A 21,340-nucleotide genomic window follows, 5' to 3' on the forward strand; every position below is an offset into this window, starting at 1 on the left:
TATTATCTAATTTGTATTCCTCACTTCCTCTGTACAAAGAAGGAATATTTAGTAATAGTTCAACATTTTGGGGGACGCACTTAGTTTCTTTGTGAGATAAAAAAAATAAAAAATCAATATCAACCTCATCTCTGTGCATTACCGAGCTGGAGTCAGGGTGTGGCTAGCTTAGCTTCGCATAGAGACTGGAGGAAGGGTATACTTAACAACACCCTAAAATCTGTCTAGTTTTCATACTTCATGCTTCTCTATCTCATTTGATTAAACCCTTCACGAGAAGGCTGACAAGCTAGGCTGGGTTGTGAGCTTAGATTATTCGCATCAAGTGTTAGCATTGTTAGCTAGCTGCTGTGGCCTGTTTTATTTGTCTTTTTCTGAAGAACATTTGATAAATGAACCTGCTACATTGTGCAGCTAACACTGGCGCTTCACCTTGAGGCTGAGAAATAATTCAAGCTCACAACACAGCATAGCTACAGTAGTTAGCTTGCTAAGTAGCATGTAGCAGCCTTCAGATAATTTCTATTGACTATATTATACACAAAGAAGTGGATAATACTTGAAGAGAAGGCTGGATTTAAATAGACAGATTGCAGTAGCTCGGATTATTAGCCAATTTAGCATTGAAGTGAAGAGCAAGTCTCGAAAGTGTTAGCCAGCTCTCGTTGGCTAGCGTTGCCGCTAAGTCTCCTGCTAATCTAAGAGTTGTGTGTCTTTCTCTGAGTAACATTTTAAAAACCCAAAACACTGCTGAGGTAACTAACCAACAAGCCTCTGCTGTTCACTTTGACGCTGAGTGATAGTCCAAGCTAATGCTTCATGACAACCTAGCTGGTTAGCCGGCTAGGTAGGTAGTGGCGTTGTCATGCTAACCTACTTAATTAGGGCAAGTAAATGTGTTTCCCATATAAGAAGTAGGCTAGACACTCTACAGAGCTCTATCACTTTGTACTGTCTGAGGGAGAAGCTAACGAGCACATTTTACATTTACGTAGCCTGTTTCTGTTAGATAAACAGATATAATAGTGTTGACAGACTGAGACATAACTGAGAGATGGAAGGAGAAAGGGGATAAACAAGAGAAGATGGAAGATGAGAACTCACACAGCAAACAAACAAATCAGTTTTAGAGTCAATAAATATTTATTTTCCTCAAAGGCACTCTGGTGGCTGGATTCCAGCTCGTGCCCTCCGTCTTTGATTTGCGTTATTCGACACAAATAAGACAGAAGTGCCTTTAAATAATCTTTATTGATGTTAAACATAGAAGAAAGTAAAAAGACTTCAAAAGAGGGGCTGGATTCAAAGAGATTTAGAGAGACTGGGGTGTTTTGTCACAATGTTGGTTAAGTGCTAGAAGATTTTTTTCCCAACGTAAAGGATAAAGAGGCTCACACACTATCTGAAACCTTTCCTCTCACCCATAACCACTACTTCACCTGAAATCAAAAGTGGATGATGACTTTTGAGGCGTGGGAACTGTGGGTTAACGTAGAGCAAAAGCGAGAAGACGATACAGCAGAGGATGAATCCAAGGTGAGAAGAAAGGGGGGATGAATGGAGATGGAGGGAGGATGAGCGAGTGAACGGTGAGTCAGAAGTGGAGGAAGGAGGAGGGAGAGCAGGAGAGGAGAGAGAGGTTTGTATTCATGTTGGTGGTAACAGAGGTATTTATAGCTCCGCCCACACATAGAGACGGATAGAGAGAGATGGGCGAGGGAGGATGCATTGTACAGAAAGAGAGAGAGAGAGCGAGGAAGAAGATGGAGAGGTGAGAAGGAACAAGAGAGAAAGATTAGAGGAACAGCAGGAGGGAGACATCACTGAAGGAATGTTCTTTTTAGACAAAGATGCTATTAGAAAATGAAGGCAGACAGACAGACATACAGACAGACAGACAGACAGGCAGGCAGGCAGGCAGGTAGACTGACTGACTGCCACAGAGACAAACAGATAAATAGCTCATGCGAGCTGACAAAACAGCTCAGAGCGCTTCTAAATAAGTGTTTCCAAGTTTAGTTCCCACTCCTCCTCTGCTCGTGCTCTTCCCTCCGTAGGCTGAACTACCTCTGTCAGTCAGTGTAGCAGTGAGCGGAGCAGAACCACGCATTCGTCCAGTCACTCGGAAATGGACGCGGCACAAGAATAGACTGCGACTTGCACAGACGGATGAACGCGCGAACACAGACGTTGAATGGTAGACGTTAAGAGAGCGATATGTGACGTGTTCATTGTTTCAGTGCCGTGACCTGTGAGAGTACAGAACGATGGTACGTCCTCACAGGATGATGGTTTATTCTGCTCTTGTGGATCACCTGTGACATCTAGTCTAGTGCTGAAGCAGCAGGGCAAATACATTTATAGATCCTTAAGATGTCATCAATCTACTTTTCAGGCAAATTGTAGAGGTTGCAGCCTTTGATTTCCCCCCGCTTTCGTTGACAAACGGAGCATAAACTCACTGACTAGCATATCTCTGTGTACGAGAACAAACCAAGTGAGTGATGTAGCGAGATAGATGGCTATGCTGATTGGACAAATGACTTCATGTGGCTCTTCCGTGGGTGACGTTTTGTAAATAATGCAATGTCTGTAATGCAAGATTGTGTTTTAATGGTGGAAATGGAGAAATTCATAAGCTATTTCTATTTAAGCGTATCTCTAACTGTCTTCTTCTCTTCTCCAGCATCATAAACGGCTTCGCTCTGCCCCTGAAGGCTGAACACAAGCAGTTCCTGGTTCGGGTTCTCATCCCGCTACACACGGCAAAGTCCCTTTCTATCTTCCACGCACAGGTCAGTGACCGTTGAGCAATGTTTAAATCGTTTGTATAACAGACTGCTAAGCTATCGTTTGCCTTTGATTACTTTGGCAGTCTTTATGTAACACCACAAACGTGCAGCAGCAGGGGACAGGTGTTTATTTGATTGTCTGTTGTACCTCACGCCAACACTGAAGCTGTTTCTTGAAATTTAGTGGCAGTATTTTAGACAACATTTTCAGAATTTTCATGCAGATAACAAAAACAAAACACTGCATGTTTGCCATCCTGTAAAATCCACTGAAACTTAGATCTTGCTAAACAAAGACTATTAACTGAAACCCCAAAACTTCTTTTCTCCTGACCGAGGTTATACTTGCTGTTATTATCAGTCAGGGAAACGTTTGGTTGGTTTCTTGAGTTTTATGCCACACTGAGCAGTGTGTACATAGATTTGACTTGAATATATTCACATATAAGAACAAAACCCATGAAGAAGAGAGTCAGGTCTTTCTCTCACCTCAAAAAAACAACCCATTAATTCTCTCAAGACTCCTGCAGTGTGTCAAATACTCCACTAGGAGGCTCAGTTGAGTCACAGATGATGCCGCAGAGAGACGCTCTCACCTTTGAATCACACAGAGTGTGTGTGTGTGTGTGTGTGTGTGTGTGTGTGTGTGTGTGTGTGCCTCTGGTGTCTTTGGTCTGTCTCTGAGTGTGTGTGTGTTTAGGTTATCATAATATTTGATGACACAGATGGCAGCCGGTCTACTGTGTGTTTGTATCTGTGCTTTTTATTTGTGTCTCACATTATTTGATTATGCAGAAGGTACAGTTTGTTCTCCACAAAGTGGTCTGAAGTGTGTGTGTGTGTGTGTGTGTGTGTGTGTTCTGGGTATGAGCATCAGCGTGCCCTACATTTCTCCTCCCCGACTCTTTCCCCCCGTTGGTTCACACACATACATAATTCACACACTCGAACACACACTCAGTTTGACAGGGTCACGGGGGACACAGTGCTAGTGGACAGCAGTTTTGTGCTCAGTGGATGTGACTGTGAAGGAGTGACCCAGTTCTGGATCTAAATACCCAAATATTATATCGAACCAGCACCTTTTACTCATCTTAAAGGTTTCTCAACGCTGTGAAATACATTTGAATCATCCTTCCTGTCGCCTGTAAAGGGATTTCTCATATTACATTCATGTCTCTGAGTTGTAATAACGGCTGTTAGAGCTATATTGTGTAGTGATGTAATGTAATGGTTACACATCATGGGCCCAAATGCATAAAAAGCTAATGCAGTGTTTATATATTTTAAGCTCAAATCAGACTCTCTTGTTTTATGAGCTGAAAGTTTGATCTTATTTTCTGCTGCGATGCAGTTTTTGTTCAGACTGACACTCGTAATGTGATTTGTGCAGTAGTTGTGTGGGCAAACACTAAAAATAGCTCCTAATATCACTTCAGTTCCAGCAGGCACACTGGTAGTTAATGGTGTTAGCTGCTGCCTAGTCCCATCTGAGATATGAACGTGCTACTGCGTGACTGCTGAGGTCACAGGACAACTCGTCGCTTTGAGTTTTGGGAGTCTAAGTCACTGACCCATTAAAGACAGACAGCCCGTGCTAGCTGGACCCCCCTCATTTGCAAAATGTGGAGCAAACGCGACACTGAGTGTGCAGGAGCTTCAAAACGACTCAGCAGGTGTTGAAACAATATCAGCAAAAACTGACTTCTAGTGGGAATCACTCATAACAATAGCAAGCTAACCGAACTAGCTTTCCATGTGAAAGTTTGTTTGCCTAGCTTGCTACCTCCCCGTTTGAGTGAAATACAAACTTAAAGGAGCATTATGTAGTTTTGGAGAGAAAATTCGAATTCAGAATTTTAATATTTACAATATTAATGAGGTAATTATACAAACTCAGAAATGTTTATTTTTTCCATAACTGAATAAACAAGCTTTTCTCAGAGGTAAATAAGGTCCCCAGAACACTGTTTGAAGCTGGAAAGGTGGCAGGGTCCGCCACGTGTAAACAAAGTAAAACAGTATGAAATTGTGTTGTCCTTTATTCAGTTTATGGGTTAAACAACACCGTATATTAATGTTCAGAAGCTACACGGGGGTCTGATGCACTCTGGTCAGTGTCACGCCATCGTTCCAACGGCCAATTATTCAGAAACTCTAATCGTCTGAAAAGTGTCCCATTGGATCGAAAGGCAATTTTTTCGGACAGCCTGTTATCCCAAAAACAAACGCCCATTTCTCTGCAGGCCCATTACTCTGATATACACACTCTTCCTGCAGTTGTTAGTTCAGTCACTGCCAGCCCTTTCCATAGTGCTGAGTCGGAGGAGGTTTGTTTGCCCTTAATATCTTTCTGGCCTCACACCAAAGGGCATACTCTGAGCCTAGCCCTAACCCTACCACAACACTAAGATATTAAGGGATCAATACTCCAGGGAGAAAAAATGTACAAGGTACTTTATAAACTCCCTCATGCTACACAAATTAAAGGATGCAATGTTTATATCTGACAGTGCTGTGAAAGCCTGGAAAGGTTGCTTTCTCATGTGCAGGCCATGACAACGTTAAAGGCAAGAAGCCAGCATTAGAGCTCTCTGGAATGATCCCCCAAAAATAGACCCTAATGTGACCTGTCACCTTGACGAATCAATATTGGTAAAATCTCAGCCTTAAAAAGACTACAATGTCCATAATCCCAAACCTAACAACGGCCCCCTGCACCCACAAAAGCCTGGCCTGACAACATATTTACCCCAGGCAGTTACTGTAATGCTTCGCTAATACTCCAAATAGTTTGACTGATCAGCACCTTTATTTTAATCCCCCTCTTTTTCCAGCTTTTCTTTTTATTCAAGCTTGACATCCCTGCTTTCACCGGCGTCTTTTTTTCTCTCTCTGTAACCATGTTGTGGTGAGGGACAGGCAAGTTAGGGATGGAGCACGAGGAGAAGACAAACAAGAAAGGTACAGTGAGAAGGAAAAGGGATTAGATGGGAGAAAAAGATTAAAGCTGTGGAAGATGTGAAAGCCAGACAGACAATGGAGCCACGGGTCAGGAGTGAGATAAAGAAAGAAACAACGAAAAAAGACGAAAGACAGTAAAAACTGATCGTCCTACAAAAAGTTATAGAACAACCATCAACGATATGACAGTACACAACCTCGATTGTCTATTACTATAAAATTGGACAATCCAGCATACTTTTATTTCAATGATTTGAACTCACGTACCTAAAAGTCATGAAGTGGAACGCTAAAGTAATAATCTGAACAAGGCAAAGGTACAAGTAGGGCAGAAGAGGAAAGACAGAGAGGCTGAGACAAGAGGTCTAAACTCTATCTCACATTGCCCTTAAGGGACTTCATGTGTGTGTGACATCACTCCTTCCGAAGTAAACACAAAGTCTCTGTCGCCACGGTGCCCACTCGCCACGGCAACCGGCCGGGGTGGAAGGGGGCAACCGCAAAACACACACATGCACACGCGCACGTACGCACATACTCGTGAAATAATGGGAAATGATTGCAGAACATATAAGAGAGAAGAGCTGACACACACGCACACACACACACACACAAACGCACGCACGCACGCACGCACGCACGCACACACACACACACACACACACACACACACACACACACACTCTCCCCTTGGAAAACTTGTCTTTCCGATCTATAGCAGTGTGTAATCCTGAGGGATAAGTGCTAAGATCCCCCTTGTCTCCTTGACAGCTTCAGGGAACGTTTGTGTGTGTTTTATTGTGTGTGTGTGAGTGAGTGTATGTGATTGTGTGTGTTTTAACCATGTCTCCCCTGTCCCCACAGCTGGCCTACTGTGTGGTGCAGTTTATGGAGAAAGATGCTACAGTGACTGAATATGTAAGTTCATATCTGTATGTTTTTTTTTTCATTTCTCTACTGTACTCACTTCATCACACCTGCTCACAGTGGCAGAAGAAGTATTCAGATATTTGACTTTACCACAGAGCGGAAACACTCTGTTACGAGTAAAAGCTAGTTGGCTCAGTTAGCCATGCAGCTAGCAGTTCGGACTGAGAGCTCGGACAAGGAATGTGTTAGTGTTTGCAATGCTAGTAGTTCCCCTCAGCTTTTAAGCGTCTTTCAGCTCATTTCTTTTGGTTTAATTACCTGCAACTTTAATGTTTTGATTCACCTTTCCAGAAGCAGCAGATTGGCGTTATAAGCAAAAAAAAAAGCTGCACTACCTGCCTAGCATCAAAACAACAGACGAACAAAGTCACAAGTTCATAGTGGAGCATTTAGAAGCTGAAGAAGCAGACATTACCTTTAGGAGTTGGTGGAGACCAAACACAGAGCTAAAAAGAGAGAGAATATCTTCAGGTGGTCAGAAACAAGACTTCAAATGAATGCTAATGTTGCTCTCTATGTCTCGGTGATGTGTTAAGAATGTGCTGGCACGTTTGGTATAGCTAACCAGTAAGCTAGCTAGCTATTGTTGTAGCTATGGATGTACTTAAAGGTTAAACAGGAATATTTTTACCCAAACTCTCTGTTGTAAACGTCAAGGTTATTACAAACACCTCAGCATTTACTTTAGTGAGTACAACACTATCGTAACTGATGCAAATTATTGACAAAACTACAAAACGAAGACTAAAGTAGTAATAAACCTTTCTTACGCCTTTCACATGACCATCAAACATTATACCGATGTTAATCTTGTATTGGCTGTAACCTACTTCTTCATTCACTAACAATGCGGTAAAAACGAGACTGAGTACAAAGTGAAGGACATATTTCTTAATGCACTAGCCAGAGTGTGAGTTAATGGAGATGGCACAGGTGGACGCCAGCCAGCTACCCTGCTGAGCTAATGGCTGCGGTGTTTATTTATATAAACGTGCTTCACATTTTCTCTGCAGATCATCAGAGGGCTGCTCAAGTACTGGCCAAAAACCTGCACGCAGAAAGAGGTGAGAGATAAAAAAGACACCGATGCTTCTCAGCTGCTCTCATTAGTCACTTCTGAAACATTCTCTCATGTGACACTGTGATTACTTAAATATCCGTTGTCCCTGCAGGACGTCTGTGTTAATTATCAGTGTTTCAACATTGTGAACCACGTGAATGTCTTTTCCGTCCTTTATTTATCAATCATACAACTGTGTGCGTGGGTATCCAGGTGATGTTCCTGGGAGAGATTGAGGAGATCCTGGATGTGATCGAGCCGTCTCAGTTCATCCGGGTGCAGGAGCCGCTCTTTAAACAGATCGCGGCCTGTATCTCCAGCCCTCACTTCCAGGTAAACACCAGCCCCTCGCTTCATTCAAAATGATTGTCCAAAGACATGAAGAGAGACACAAATCAGCCCTCACTTTCTGTTAAAACAAAACATTTTGGGGAGTAATAAGCCTGATAACAGTAACCTAATTCTCCGCAGATTTAATCACAATCCACTCAAGAAGATTGTAGAAAAAAATTCAGTTACTCGGATAACTTCATAAACTGTGTGCGCAGACATCAGTCAAATGAAAGTCAACTTTTCTCTGTGTGTTTCGTTTCAGGTAGCGGAGCGGGCTCTTTACTTCTGGAACAACGAATACATCCTCAGTCTGATAGAGGAGAACTGTCAAGTCATCCTGCCGCTGGTGTTCGCCACCCTCTACAGAGTCTCCAAGGAGCACTGGAACCAGTCAGTGTCTCACACATTAACACAAGCACACAAGATAATACTTTTTTTAAAGCTTTTTATATTAGATTCCGGTCACCCAATTTGGGTGTAACCTCGAGCTCTATTACTGTTTGGATGGTAAGAAAAAAATCCATATTAGACACTCCTAGTTTGTCTTCAATCTAATCAGAGAGTGAAATGTGGTATGAATAATAAAATAGTCGCACAGCTTTCTTCTTTCATTCAGGTTTTCTTAGTCAAAGAAAGAATCAGCTAGGTCTGTGTGGCACCAGTGTTATTATAACATAGGATATTGAGCTTCACGTGTCAATTTAATAGCAATGAAGCCCTTGTTGTGTAGAAACAACCACTTTACAGACACAACAACGAGTACTATTGTCATTTTTCTTGATAAAATGAAGCCACGCCTCGGAGTGTTCTTTCCTCTCTGCCATGACGCCTTCTTGTTGCTAGTTACCGGCAGTGTAGACTCATGAGTTTGACCTTATTGTTTTGTGATGCACAACTCAAAACATGTCAGCATCGATTAAAGGAATCGATAAGCTCAGAGGCTTACGAATCTGTTGGATTGGACAATTTGGAGCCAGTTCTCAACCTGGAGCCAGTACCTCCCATCTACTAACTGGGGATGCTAAAGTGTTAGCGGTAGACCCATGAATGTCCCCACGTGTTATTGTTTAGCCAACACATCTGGTTGCCAGTGGGCCAGGCTTTTCCTTTAGCCTGTATCTCATGACCCATAATCCCATGTGACTGATGACCAGTCAGATTCATTATCTTCTCATTCCTCCCACCCCCCCACCCACAGGACCATCGTGTCTCTGATCTACAACGTGCTGAAGACCTTCATGGAGATGAACAGCAAGTTGTTTGATGACCTCACTGCCTCCTACAAAGTGGAGAAACAGAAGTGAGTATGACTCACTCTCTTTGTGTGTTTGTGTCACTGGATACGACAGTGACAACACGAGGAAGAAACAGAAGAGTCTTAAGTCATGTTTTAGACGGGTTTTGTTCCATTATCCATCACATTATATTTCACATTGTGAGTATGTATCGCTTAGGTCATCGTTTGAACACGGGTCACATCATGATTCCACTTATTCATTATTCTCCTTCGAACTCAAGATAGTGGATACTTTCGGGAAACAAAACTTAAAGGAGTAGTTCAACATTTTTGCTTTTTTTCACAAGACCAAAGATGAAAAGATCAATATCTTGTGTATGTAAGTTCACAACCTCACCTTCCTTGCCTCCCCAACCTGCCTCTCCAGGGAGATGAAGCGAGAGAGGGAGCGTGCAGATCTCTGGCGAGGCCTCGAGGAGCACCAGGAGCGCCGGATGCAGATGCTCACCGAGGCCGCCAGGAACCAGCGCAACCTCCAGGAGCGAGGCGAGAGAGGGGACCCGCCCACCCCTTCGTCCCCGCAGACGGCTCACTCCGACCAGCCCGAGCCCAAGCCCAGCGGGGCCTCTTCTTCCTCCTCTGGAGGAGGAGAGAGCGCCACCTAGGTGCTGCTCCACAGATGTTGGCTAACACGGGGGGTTAGGGGACAGGGAGAAGACTTGAGGTTGATGGTGAAAGTGTTGGGAGAGGTCAGACAGAAAAGGTACAAAACAAATCCACTGTCGTTTTTATCTTGCATCATCGAGGGAGTGGCTTTTTGTGAAAAAGCGTTCGATCTCAGTGATCCGAGGTAAAGACCGTACCTTTTTTCTGACAGAGTTGTGTGAAACTGGTTCACCTTTTGCTGTACACACATCATGTTGCAGATCAGAAGATGAATATTGTCCAAAAGTGCTGACTGTCATTTTAATCCACGGCTGGTTTATTAAACTGCAGGTCAGTACCTAAAATTGGTAGCTGGCCTGCTTTAAATCAGCCTCAAAATAAGAGATGAAATGTCTCTTTTGGTGCAACACTAACCAAGTTTAACATGTGTCTAACTTGTCTTGATATTTAACCAACCAGAGTCGGAGTCTGTACTGTGGCCTCGTATTTATCTTTTGGTCAGAGATGCTTATTTCATGCGTGGATAGCACAATGCATTAATAAACAAAAGAAGCAATTTCACACAAATGTCCCAAAACTATTGCCGCACAGACCAGACACACAAACCCTTACACACACACACACACAGACACACACACACACACACACACACACACACACACACACACACACACACACACAGACGCAGGTACATATTTACTGTAAATATGAGAAGACAGAGCTAGAGAGAAAGTGTATCCAGGTCAGACAAATGTCACACACCAACACCAACAATCGATTGATGCACCGAGATAATTCACAGTTTCTTTCTGACACACACTCACACACACACACACACACACACACACAAACACACACACACGAACACACACACACAGCTGGTTCTGGCGCTAACTCCTCTCCCATTCTGTCGGGTTCCACCAAAGTACGAGCCTAAAGTCCCTTAAAGGTTAAATAACCACTGATGAAGATGATGATAATGATATAAAGTACAATACTGTTCCTTCTTCTTACTTGTTACTCTACTACTACTACTCTACTCTACTCTAAGTACTACTGATGATGATGATGATGATGATGATAATGTTTTTATATATATACATATGTCTCTGGATATTTCTGTAGTGTATTATGGGAGAAACACTAGTGTAGCAGATACCATAAAGGGGAAGGCCGGCTCGAATTCTGAATTCACATCACATGTTAACTGTACGAGGCCATAATGTGAGTGCTGAAATTCAGCGGAGTTCCCCTTTAACAGACCTTAAAGAGGGGAGGAATGAACTGGATTGGCGGTGGCTGTTTTTCTTTTCTTTTGAAATTTCGGATGTTTTGTGGTGCGGGGGTGTATTTTAAAGGGGAATCTCACAAAAAATCCCAAAACATTCCATGTTTAAAGACCGTCTGTGTGTTTTTTTCCCGTTTACTTAAAGGTGCTCTGTGGAGGAACAAGGTTATGTTTACATTTAGTGTTACTCACCAAAATGCATTATGTGTCCTCGAGGCTTGACAAATGTGCTGAATGCATCTCTTTCCTCATTAAACATTGTTCAAGCCAATTGAAAAAAAATATATTTTAACTCTTGCATTGTTTACATCCATGTTTACTGATATTCTTCTTCTACCCTGCCTTTGTTGGCGTATTGTTACGTTTCTTTTGCACATTACCGCCACCAACAGGTGATCAGTGGAATAGCATGCCACCTTATGCGTTACACAAACATAATGGGGACTTGCCTGCTCATAAAGATATTGCTCTATAGCACCACCAGTGGTGACAAACTCCACAGGGCACCTTTAATTTTGATGATACGGCACACAATGATTATTTTTTAATTAAAAGTTTTACAACCTTACTCTAAATTTACAAAGTTGAAGTCTTAGAAACCCCAACGTCGTACCAAAAATGGAGTCCAAGCAGACTAGTAAACCCCCACCCGACACAGAGGTCACTGGAGGATAAATAAAGCGCACCACAAGCGTTTCAGACCAAAAGAAAAACACAGTGATCCAGTTGGATTTCTGAACCCGGAGCGTCTGTTCCTTGAGGCTCAGCAGACCTGACGCTGCTAGATGGCGACCATGACGATGATTGAACGTTTTTCGGTGTGAACCAACAAAAACCTGTTTATTCTTGTCTGATCATTACGATAGAGATGATGGGATAAAGAGAGGGGGGAAAAAACAGAAAAAAATTATTTTAGCAATATTTTCATTCTTTCAGGATAATCTGTGTGTTTTTAGGGGGTTAAACAGGAAGTGGGTGTCGCACTCAAATGTTTACCCCCCACTCTTGTTTTTACTCCTGTTGCGTCCTTGATATTCACATTGTCTTAAAGGTACTTTCTGTGTAAATTTATTTGATGAAAAATGATTTTCTGCTTTGTAATTATGTTGTTTTTTTCTTGGTTTTTGTATGATATTGTTCATTTTGTGGAAAACTGATACTGATGCTATTTATTTTCTATTTGATCAGGAAATGTAACCTTATTTGAAGACGATGGTCAGGTTGTGTATGTGTGCGCGCGTGTGTGCGTATGTCGGTGTGCATCCAGTGAGCGAATCGGCGAGCAGGAGATGTGCGTAGACAGAGTGATAGAGAACGAGAGAAAACTGCTCTCTCTTTGTTTCTGTTTCTCTCTCTCTCCTTCTCTCCTTCCTGAGGGACAGGGTTTGAATCCGAATGTATCGCGAAACAAATCGATTGATTGTTTTTTTTGATGCTTGAGACGCAGAGCTACTGTCGGCTGCTTCGTAACCAAACACTCAGAAACCCTTCAGACCAGCAGTTTTTTCAAACTTTGAATCATGCCTGAGTCAACAATGTTTTGAAATCCATTTGACTTGCAGCTCTCAAATTGGCATTTCAGAGCTTAAATCTTACAGCGGTGCACGTCTGCTCCCAAATTTTTCAGGTTTTTTATGGTCGACTTGTTTGGATCTACAGTCCTGTAGAGATCAGCCGTTGCTTCTTTGTTCTAGAGGTTGTTGCTTTCAAATGTTGACACTGGAGCTTTGAATTTAATTTGACATTAACATCCAACTTCCAACATGTTTGTCAGTCAAACCAAAAACCAATAGCCTATGCCTGAAAAGAGTTGATTCTGAAAATTAATTCAAGGTCCACTTACTCGCTTTTTCTAGAGCTTACAACACGTCAGGGTCTCCATCTGGAACTTCAGTCAAGTGGCGACAGGTGTTCGAAATGTACTGATGGCACCTGAGCCATCGCCATGAAAACTGAGCAAAGTCTCAGTCTGAGATACAATTTAAAGCTCCAGAAGAAGCTAGGAGTTAGGATTGTTACACACTGTGCTAGTGGTTCCCAACCTTTTGTCCTTTTGTCCCGACTGCGAGCAGTTAAACCAAAGAGTGTTTTTCCTCCTCAATTATATGATTATAGGGACGCAATTACAAATTAGCAAACAAACAAAAGAGCAAATATTGGAGAAAAATCAGACAAATAAAATCCTTTTGCGTAAAGAAAAAAGGTTGTATTTTCTTTTCTTGTCCTTTTAATTACCTCGTGACCATTCCGATTTATCTGAGGACCCCTTAAGGGGCCCCTACCCCGAGGTTGGGAACCACTGACATATACCCTCATCTTCTACGTCTACGTACCACAATGCTGTTCATTTTTTTCATGTTTGGCTCCATCGCAGCCACAGAATGCACTGATTGATTAAGTGTAGTAGCTTCACACTACCTGCACTCGCAGACACCACCTAGCACCCTGGCACTCTGGGCAGGCGTGAGAAACAAATGCTCCCATTTGATTTCAAACGTTTTGATTCAGGCAAAAAAAAAAAAAAAACCTCCCAAAAAACACACCTGAAAAGAGACAAAACTTTGACCTCACTGTCATAAAACTTAGCTTACTTTATGATTTTTGTTTTTGGCTAGCTTACTCACAAACCCTCTTGATTGTTATCGTCAGTCGGTCAGCTTACTCGGGGAAAAATGGAACCTCAGCTCCCACTGTCCTCGAATTCTCGATTAAAATGATGAAGAGTAATATTCCGCTTTCTAGAACTGCTCCAGAACAGGAAGCGAGAGAAGAGAGTGTTCGTAGAGAGCTCTGGTATCGCCTCACAGACAGCCATCAGACGCTGGTTTCATTCGCCGTCACGTTTCCTCTCCGCGGGCCATTTTTCGCGTGGCCCGAGTCGAAACAAATGCTTTAAATCCGAGGGGCGGTGTGAACGGAAAGGATGAAAGCAGCCAGTGAAGATAAAGAAAAATCAGAGGAGGAGAAAGACAGAGGAAAGAAAAGACGTAGAGTTAGACACAATAGAATGGCAATAAGTCAGAGCAACAGTAACAGAATGAGAATATGATGTTACCGAAACCTACAACCGCATTACGTAGCAATTTCACTGAATTTCTAGATTTGCACTGTCTGCCCAATGGTCTGTGTTTGTTGTGTTGAAGAAAAACCTTAGAGAAGATGATTAAGACGATGCAGGAGAAGAAGAAGAAGAAAAAGATGTATATTTTGGGGACCAACACAGCGGTGGGGGGGTTTGAATGTAGAGAGGCTTACTGCTGTACGTAACATTACAGGGGGGTGTAGAATGGAGAAAAAAAACTATGTGCTAAAAATGAAACTTCACTTTGAGAAAACACTCCTGGAGTCCGTGTTTTTTTTTTGTGCGTGTGTTTTACCTCGTCTGTCTCTTCAATAATAGTCACATATTAAAGGGGCTCTTTGTAACAATTTGTTGCAATTTACATGTATCAATCACTTTTTTATTGGACCTCTCTCGGCTGCCTGTACAATCCTGTGGAAGATGCGCTTGAGTTGTTTAATGCTTCAGGACATAGAAATGGAGTCCGCTAACGTAAACTGTTGCTTCCAGCACAACACAGGAGTTCCACAGAGCCCCTTTAATATTCAGTTATAATAATTCATCTTCCTTTTGTAGATCATTTGATCTACTGGCATAATGTGTTGAAAAAGCCTAGCTCTCTTCCTGGAGGCTTGGTCTTTATCTTCAATATTAACCTAAAACGCAACTGAAAGAAATTGGCTAAATGTCTGTTTGTCTAATATAACGTTAGCTAAATAATGCTAACATTTCAACGCATTAAAAGCAAGCAATATCTCTAAGCTACCTGCTACCTCTGATTTGTATCCAAGCATGCGTCTATAACCCAACTCTGCATTTCTGTTAGCTTAATGGAAACATTAGCCTCTAGCTTATTGTTTTGCGGTGGTGGTGCTGTTCTACCTGCCGGGCGCCAAAGAGCAGACCAAGCTAGCACCTAGCTAGTGGAGCAATTAGCAGCTAAGCGCCGGATATTTTCCAAAGCACCGCTTAAAGAAAAGTAAGTACTGGACTGAAACATGACTGAAAATGATGCTAATGTTGCTGTCTGTGCGTCTGCTGAAGGCGTAAATAATGAACTGTTAGCTAACGTTAATACATTAGCCCCACCAACTGCATATGGTGATAATGTAGCCTAGTCTGGCAAAAAAGTGCCGCTTCAATCTGCAAAAGAAGTTTATTTTAAAGACATGAAGGTTTAAACATTTACATTTGTAATTATAAATGATGTGGTCTTTACATTTTTGCTGACCATTTTCAAAATTCAAGCTACATTCTGTCAGCTGTTTCAGACGACCATAGATTCCCATTAACTTCCATCCCACAAGGTGTCATAAACAAGTAGCAGACTCAAAACTTTCTTGAGCTGTAATCCGTCAAACTAGCCTCAAAATGACCGAACTGTTGCTTTGAGATGCAGTTTATTCGAATATTTGGAATATTTCCCTGCGTTACGATGGAACAACGAACTGGAAACCAATTCATTTCAGACATTCACTTCCCCAGTAAGAGTTTCATCCTTTGTATTCATGCTACTAATCCTTTGTCACAGTGAGTGACTATCCTCACATCAGTGAAGTTGGATGAAGGACTGCATGCGCACACACGCAGCCACACGGAGAGATACAGGCGGGGGTTAACAAAACATAGACAAGCATCAGTATTTTCCAGGGAGTCTCCATTATTTCTGGCTTGGGGTCTCTAATGGTATTTCATTGTAATTGCTATGATGTCAGAGTGTCCGTCCGCCCTAATGGGCTTCTAATAACAACAACAAGGGCAGATTGGTTCCATTCACTGGTTGTTGTCCGGGGCAGAGACACACAGGAGTCCAGCAGCTCAAACCTCTGCAAGATCTTCAGCTGAAAAGGTGAGAAGTGCTTTTCTTAAACATCTCTTAAGTGATGTAGGACAGGCATGTAGCATCAAATTGATTTTTAAGAGACATTAAACTACTAAAAGGACAAAAAAAAAGTGTACATAATTATGTTAGCAGGCTGCTTTACACCATATTTAATGTAGCTTTATAGCCTAGATGGAGCCATTGTGCTGACTGTGAACACAGTGTGGCGTGGTCTCAGTGCTTATAAAAGTGCTCTACATCATGCCGTTCATGCAGAAAGTATTTTTATTTCAGTGTAATATTTCAGGCGAGGCATTCTCTGCAGTCTGGCTGAGCTGTTACAACACATGTCAAGTGGTTTGCTTGAAAACGTGCAAAGTAATTAAACAGATGTCTCCAATAGCATTCAGGAAATTACTCTTGGTATTGCAAGTGAAACTAAGCATCTATATGTCACATTTTCACTTAGAACAGCAATAAAAAATGTGTTTATTTTTAGTTTGAAAGTTTATTTTTTTCCCATTGACATAATATATATTTTACTGTGCATGGGTCACGGATGTTAGTGAGTGCAGAAGCCATAATGAACACTGGAGGGAGTTGTGAGTCCTGATTGTCACAGTGTACTGCTCTGAAAGTTTTGTCATCCCTCCCTCTAGATAAATAGTTAAAATACTGGCAAGACAACCTTTACCGATTAATAATTTATTTTCTAGTAACTTTATTCCTTTTAAAAACAAAGAAAAAACTAAATATTTAGTCTTTTCTTTGTTTTTAAAAGGAATAAAGTTACTTTCAGGCCCTCCAGTGAACCTTATCCCACCCAGGTTTAAGGAACAATGGACACAAATAGTTTAATAAAACTCTGTTTCTTTATTTTTCCTTCTCTACCCATCATTCCCAGCATGCATCTCCATCTCCGTCCCCTGCCCCTCTCTTTCCTCCTCCTCCTGGTTGCCGGGACAGCTGTGGTGTGCGTCGCCGTGACGAGCACACTTCATGGTTTCCGAGGCTGCGCGGTGCGAGAGTTCACCTTCGTGGCCCAGAAGCCCGGCTGCAAGGCTCTGCGTGTCACCACGGAGGCCTGCTGGGGGCGCTGTCACACCTGGGAGGTAACATTCACATACAAACACACAGTGAAGTGACAGAGCACCGGTCCCATTCTCTTCTGTTGCTATTTCTGAAAGCTTGTGTAATCCTGCAATTGTGAAACATGAAATAAATGATGAATGACCCAGGACTCAACCCAAACCACAAGAAGGCCGACAACCCATTCTCAGCTCTTACCCATCTGCCATTGTCATAAGAAATGCTCACATCCTTCCAAGCAGGGACTTTTACTGAACTCATTCTAGTTTGCAGGGATTATAAATTTTAGCTCTGCGTAATTGGAAAACCAAATTTAAAGAGTCGGGAACTCAGTCAGATTGAAACCCTTTAGAGAAGGAGCTCTGAATCAGCAATAATAGAGCCGACTGTCACACTGGTGGTGGGGTCAATAATGGAGTTTAAACTCCACATCTTTACTGAAGGACCACTTGGTGCTCTTTTTTAGGGCTTTCATGGTACTCCTGAATGGAAGGAGGCTTAGTAAGGAGATGTTTCAGTTCCTTCCTCAAGTTTTTCACATCCTTCCACAGAAGACAGCGAGACCTGGTTGAAAGCTCAGGGCAGAGCTAGGACGTGGACCTTGAGCTAATACTTTTGTTGTTTTTTGTCAAACTACAACAAAAAGTATAAACCCTAACTCCTGATCCTAACCTGTGTGCATCTCTGTGAACCCTGCAGAAACCTGTGCCAGACCCCCCCTACATCCACCGCCACCACCGTGTGTGCACGTACAGTCGGACCCGCCACATGACGGCCCGCCTGCCGGGCTGCCAGGCCAACATCTCCTCTCTCTACCACTACCCCATGGCTCTGCAGTGCCACTGTGCCGTCTGCTCCACACAGGACACAGAGTGTGAGACCTTCTGATGCCGCTTTCAACAACGTTATCAACAGTTTCACTGACATGAACGACTTTGAATAAAATGATGAAATCAAGACATTTGAGTGAGTGTGACAGTTTCTGAGGAGCAAAAGCACTGTTAGCAAGAGCTATTATATTAATAACAGATACTTAATAAAAGGACCCTTTATATATAGTAATTAGTAAAAATTTTAATTGTAAATAAGCCTCTAAAAGAAAGGAGAAATAACAGAGCAAGCATTACATTTCAAAATAAGAGTTCTGTGCAACATACAGATAAGGCAGTTGTAAATATATATATTAAAGGAGCAGTATCTAAGAATTGGCCTCCTGTTAAATACATACTCTAAACAAATAGGGGGCAGTATATCACCAGTATAACCACTAACTGCTGCTGAATGTAGTTGCCGTTAGCTAGTAAGCTCAATTAGCCCTGCAGCTAGCATTAGTATTAACTGACTCTGTCTGAGCATTGAAGGATTGTTAGTGTTGTTTACTATTGGACTACCATCTCCTGCAGTACACTGTAGCTAGGGGCTAGCTGGTTAGCATGCTAACTTCAGTAGATATTCCTCCAACGTCAAAACTTATTTTTTCATATTCTATTGATAATTTTAGCTGTTTTTTACGTTTTTTAACTGAAATTATTACATAGTACACTGTTAACTGTATGAATAACTATTATAATCTACAATCAGAGAGGTAAGCATTGCATACGTTCTGTGTTTGAGCTAACTACATTTAGCAGCAGTTAGCGGTTATACTGGCGATATGCTGCTACTTATATTGGAGTATGAATTTGACAGCTGGACAGTCCTTGCATGCTGCATGTTGAAGTGATGGAAGAAAAAGGGCCACATGAACAACTTTACAGTTGCAGAATAGAGATTTATTGAAATACAGTTTCATCACAAACTATACAGTGCATTCTTTCGCTTTTTCATTTCATGAACATTTCCAACATTCTTTGGTTTCATCAATAGATATTATTTACAAACATGTCCTTTAGTTCAAATTTATAAATATAAATAAAATTTTGTACATTCTTTGGTCTCATGTCTGTGTTTAGTGGTTATTGCAAATAATGAAACTACTTGTATAAATTACCTTTATGTTGATCCCAATGGTTGACACTGTATTGACTTTTTGGTTTAATCCAACGAAGAGACGATGTAACTGTCCTAAATGTGACGTTCTCATTCATTTGTGGCAGACTCCGAAAAAGAAATCAGTGTTTTTGGGTCATGAGTTTGATTACATTTTAATCCTTAAGTGTCTGTCTACTTTCACTTGCTGCTGATTCAAGTGCGAAGCCTAGTGTGACTATTTTTTTCATTTGTAGCTACTTAGAAAGTCAAGTGTCTGCCAAGCCTCAAAGCAAAAAAAAAGAAAAAAAGAAAGTGTGATTGACAGAATGGTTTACACAGCCTTTAACACAATTGGGTGTCAATCAAGTTTTCTAAAAAAAAAAAACCCTCCCTTACATCACATTTTACACAAGCACACAGAAAGAAATAGCAAACGCACACACTCGGACACAAACGGCACATCTTTATAAACATTAAAAAGTGTGAATATCTATGATCGATGTTGCCTGAATGAATCTCTCTTGATTTTAGGAGACAAGAAAGGAAACCCTGGTTTTGACAGTAACTTGATAGACGTCTGATTCTTTTCCCAGTAAATAAGTTAAAGTGGATTTTTTTCAACATTCAAAACAAGATGGCATAGACAGAAAAAGGATAGTTACTGGTGCATTCTTGTATTTCAGCCACAAAGACTGTACCGCTCGTTGACTAAACTGTAATGTGGTTCTGATCCCGGTGTGCGCTGGTATGCAGTATGTCTTGATGGGTCAGTAGCGGGACTTGCGGCACATGTCGCAGCGACACGCCTTCGCCGTCAGGATCTCTATTTCGTCGTGGTGTCGACCTCGAGGGCAGTCCAGGCGCACTTTGACCTGAAGGAAGACAAGTCAGAGGACATGAACAACTAGCAAAAAAACTAGAGGTTGTTACCACTGCACCTCCCTCTCCTCACCTTGGCATCCTTGCTGATGGTGCAGCATCGTGAAGCGGAGGTGATGTTGTGGGTGAAGTTGGAGGCCACCAGCACAGAGTACCTGGATGGAAAGGCGCTGGACTCGCAGTAGCCCACGCAGGCGTAGACCAGGTGGGTTCCCTTGCATGTGCCCCGACGGTCACTGCGGATGGTCACGTTGAAGGCTGTAGAGGGGAGAGAAGATGGAGGGCTGAGCAAGGTGGAGGAGGTCAAGTGCAATATGTGTGCGAGTGTTTGTGGTGCAGCATTTTGGGAAATCAGAACATTGTTAAATAAAACAAGTCGCCAGAATAAATGTTGTCATTGTAGGTATCTGCAAACCATGGATACGATGAAACTTTTCCATTTAAGATGCAACAAGGCTTGAAAATGTCCTGACGTCTGGTTAAAAAATACCTGGTTTCGTCGCCACAAACATGGCTGGGAAATGTCTGAACGCCTTGGTAAAGACACCCAGTTTTTTGGGACTGATAACAAAGATTAGTTCTCATCTGTTGGTGCTCCTCTCCTCATGACCATATTCTGTGTGTCACTTACGGTGAAGGTGACACCCCGGCGTGAGGCCCTCATAGCTCCAGCCGAAAGGAGAGAAGAGCAGCAGCAGTGACATCACTGGCAGGACCAGCAGGCAGCAGTGTGAGGTCATGCACGGCGACATCTGGATGGCAGCCTGGAGGGTCCAATCAGAACACCAGAGTTTAGTGTGAAATATTCTTTTGACAACGTATTACATAACTGTTCACACAATCAAATGTAGGTTTATTAAATGCTTTCAATCCATCCGTACCAATGGCGTCTGGTAAATGTGATGACTACACAACACTGTGTTTATTTCTTCCGCTGAACTCATTTTGTTTTTGAGCTGGAGACCGAAGACGCTGCTGCCTTATCAAACATCTGACTTCTGACTCAACCTGAGGTGATCTTCTCCTCCTGAACCTTCCCATTAACTCCAAGCGTTGCCCTGAGCCGCCTCCTTCATCCGCCAAGGTGATTTCCCATCCTGCCCGTCTGCCTGTGTGTCACTCGGCTGAGTAGCAGCTAATGTGAATAAAAACAATGCTGTCTTTCTCTTTACACTATGCCTCATTTAACAGCTACCTGCTGACACATGCACGTACACAATTTTAGCTCCTATACGTACACGTAGCTGC

General features: G+C 42.3%; 2 protein-coding genes and 1 pseudogene across 3 annotated transcripts in view; 2 read left to right on the top strand and 1 right to left on the bottom strand.

Moving 5' to 3' along the window:
* Positions 1-14,607, top strand: part of ppp2r5b (protein phosphatase 2, regulatory subunit B', beta) — a 41,853-nt gene extending 27,246 nt beyond the window's left edge. Inside the window, exons 7-13 of the mRNA XM_084344251.1 lie at positions 2,687-2,795; positions 6,621-6,674; positions 7,700-7,750; positions 7,960-8,079; positions 8,342-8,469; positions 9,278-9,379; positions 9,744-14,607. Of these exons, the coding sequence (XP_084200377.1) occupies positions 2,687-2,795; positions 6,621-6,674; positions 7,700-7,750; positions 7,960-8,079; positions 8,342-8,469; positions 9,278-9,379; positions 9,744-9,981 (802 nt within the window). The 3' untranslated portion in view covers positions 9,982-14,607. The remainder of the gene's footprint in view (positions 1-2,686; positions 2,796-6,620; positions 6,675-7,699; positions 7,751-7,959; positions 8,080-8,341; positions 8,470-9,277; positions 9,380-9,743) is intronic.
* Positions 14,608-15,672: 1,065 nt separating this feature from the next.
* Positions 15,673-18,168, top strand: LOC311251509 (glycoprotein hormone beta-5-like; annotated as a pseudogene). Its single transcript, XR_014624935.1, has 3 exons — positions 15,673-16,180; positions 17,058-17,265; positions 17,942-18,168. The product of XR_014624935.1 is annotated as a glycoprotein hormone beta-5-like (transcript).
* Positions 18,169-19,124: 956 nt separating this feature from the next.
* Positions 19,125-20,864, bottom strand: gpha2 (glycoprotein hormone subunit alpha 2). The gene is made up of 3 exons (XM_084343813.1): positions 20,724-20,864; positions 20,166-20,350; positions 19,125-20,085 (listed from the first exon to the last, which is right to left on the bottom strand). The coding sequence occupies exons 1-3, from the start codon at positions 20,842-20,844 to the stop codon at positions 19,981-19,983; spliced, it is 411 nt and encodes a 136-aa protein (XP_084199939.1). The 5' UTR covers positions 20,845-20,864; the 3' UTR covers positions 19,125-19,980.
* Between the last annotated feature and the right edge of the window lie 476 nt (positions 20,865-21,340).

Source organism: Pagrus pagrus (genome assembly GCF_965226575.1).
Source record: "Pagrus pagrus genome assembly, chromosome: 22".
In the NCBI taxonomy this organism is placed as follows: Eukaryota; Metazoa; Chordata; class Actinopteri; order Spariformes; family Sparidae; genus Pagrus; species Pagrus pagrus.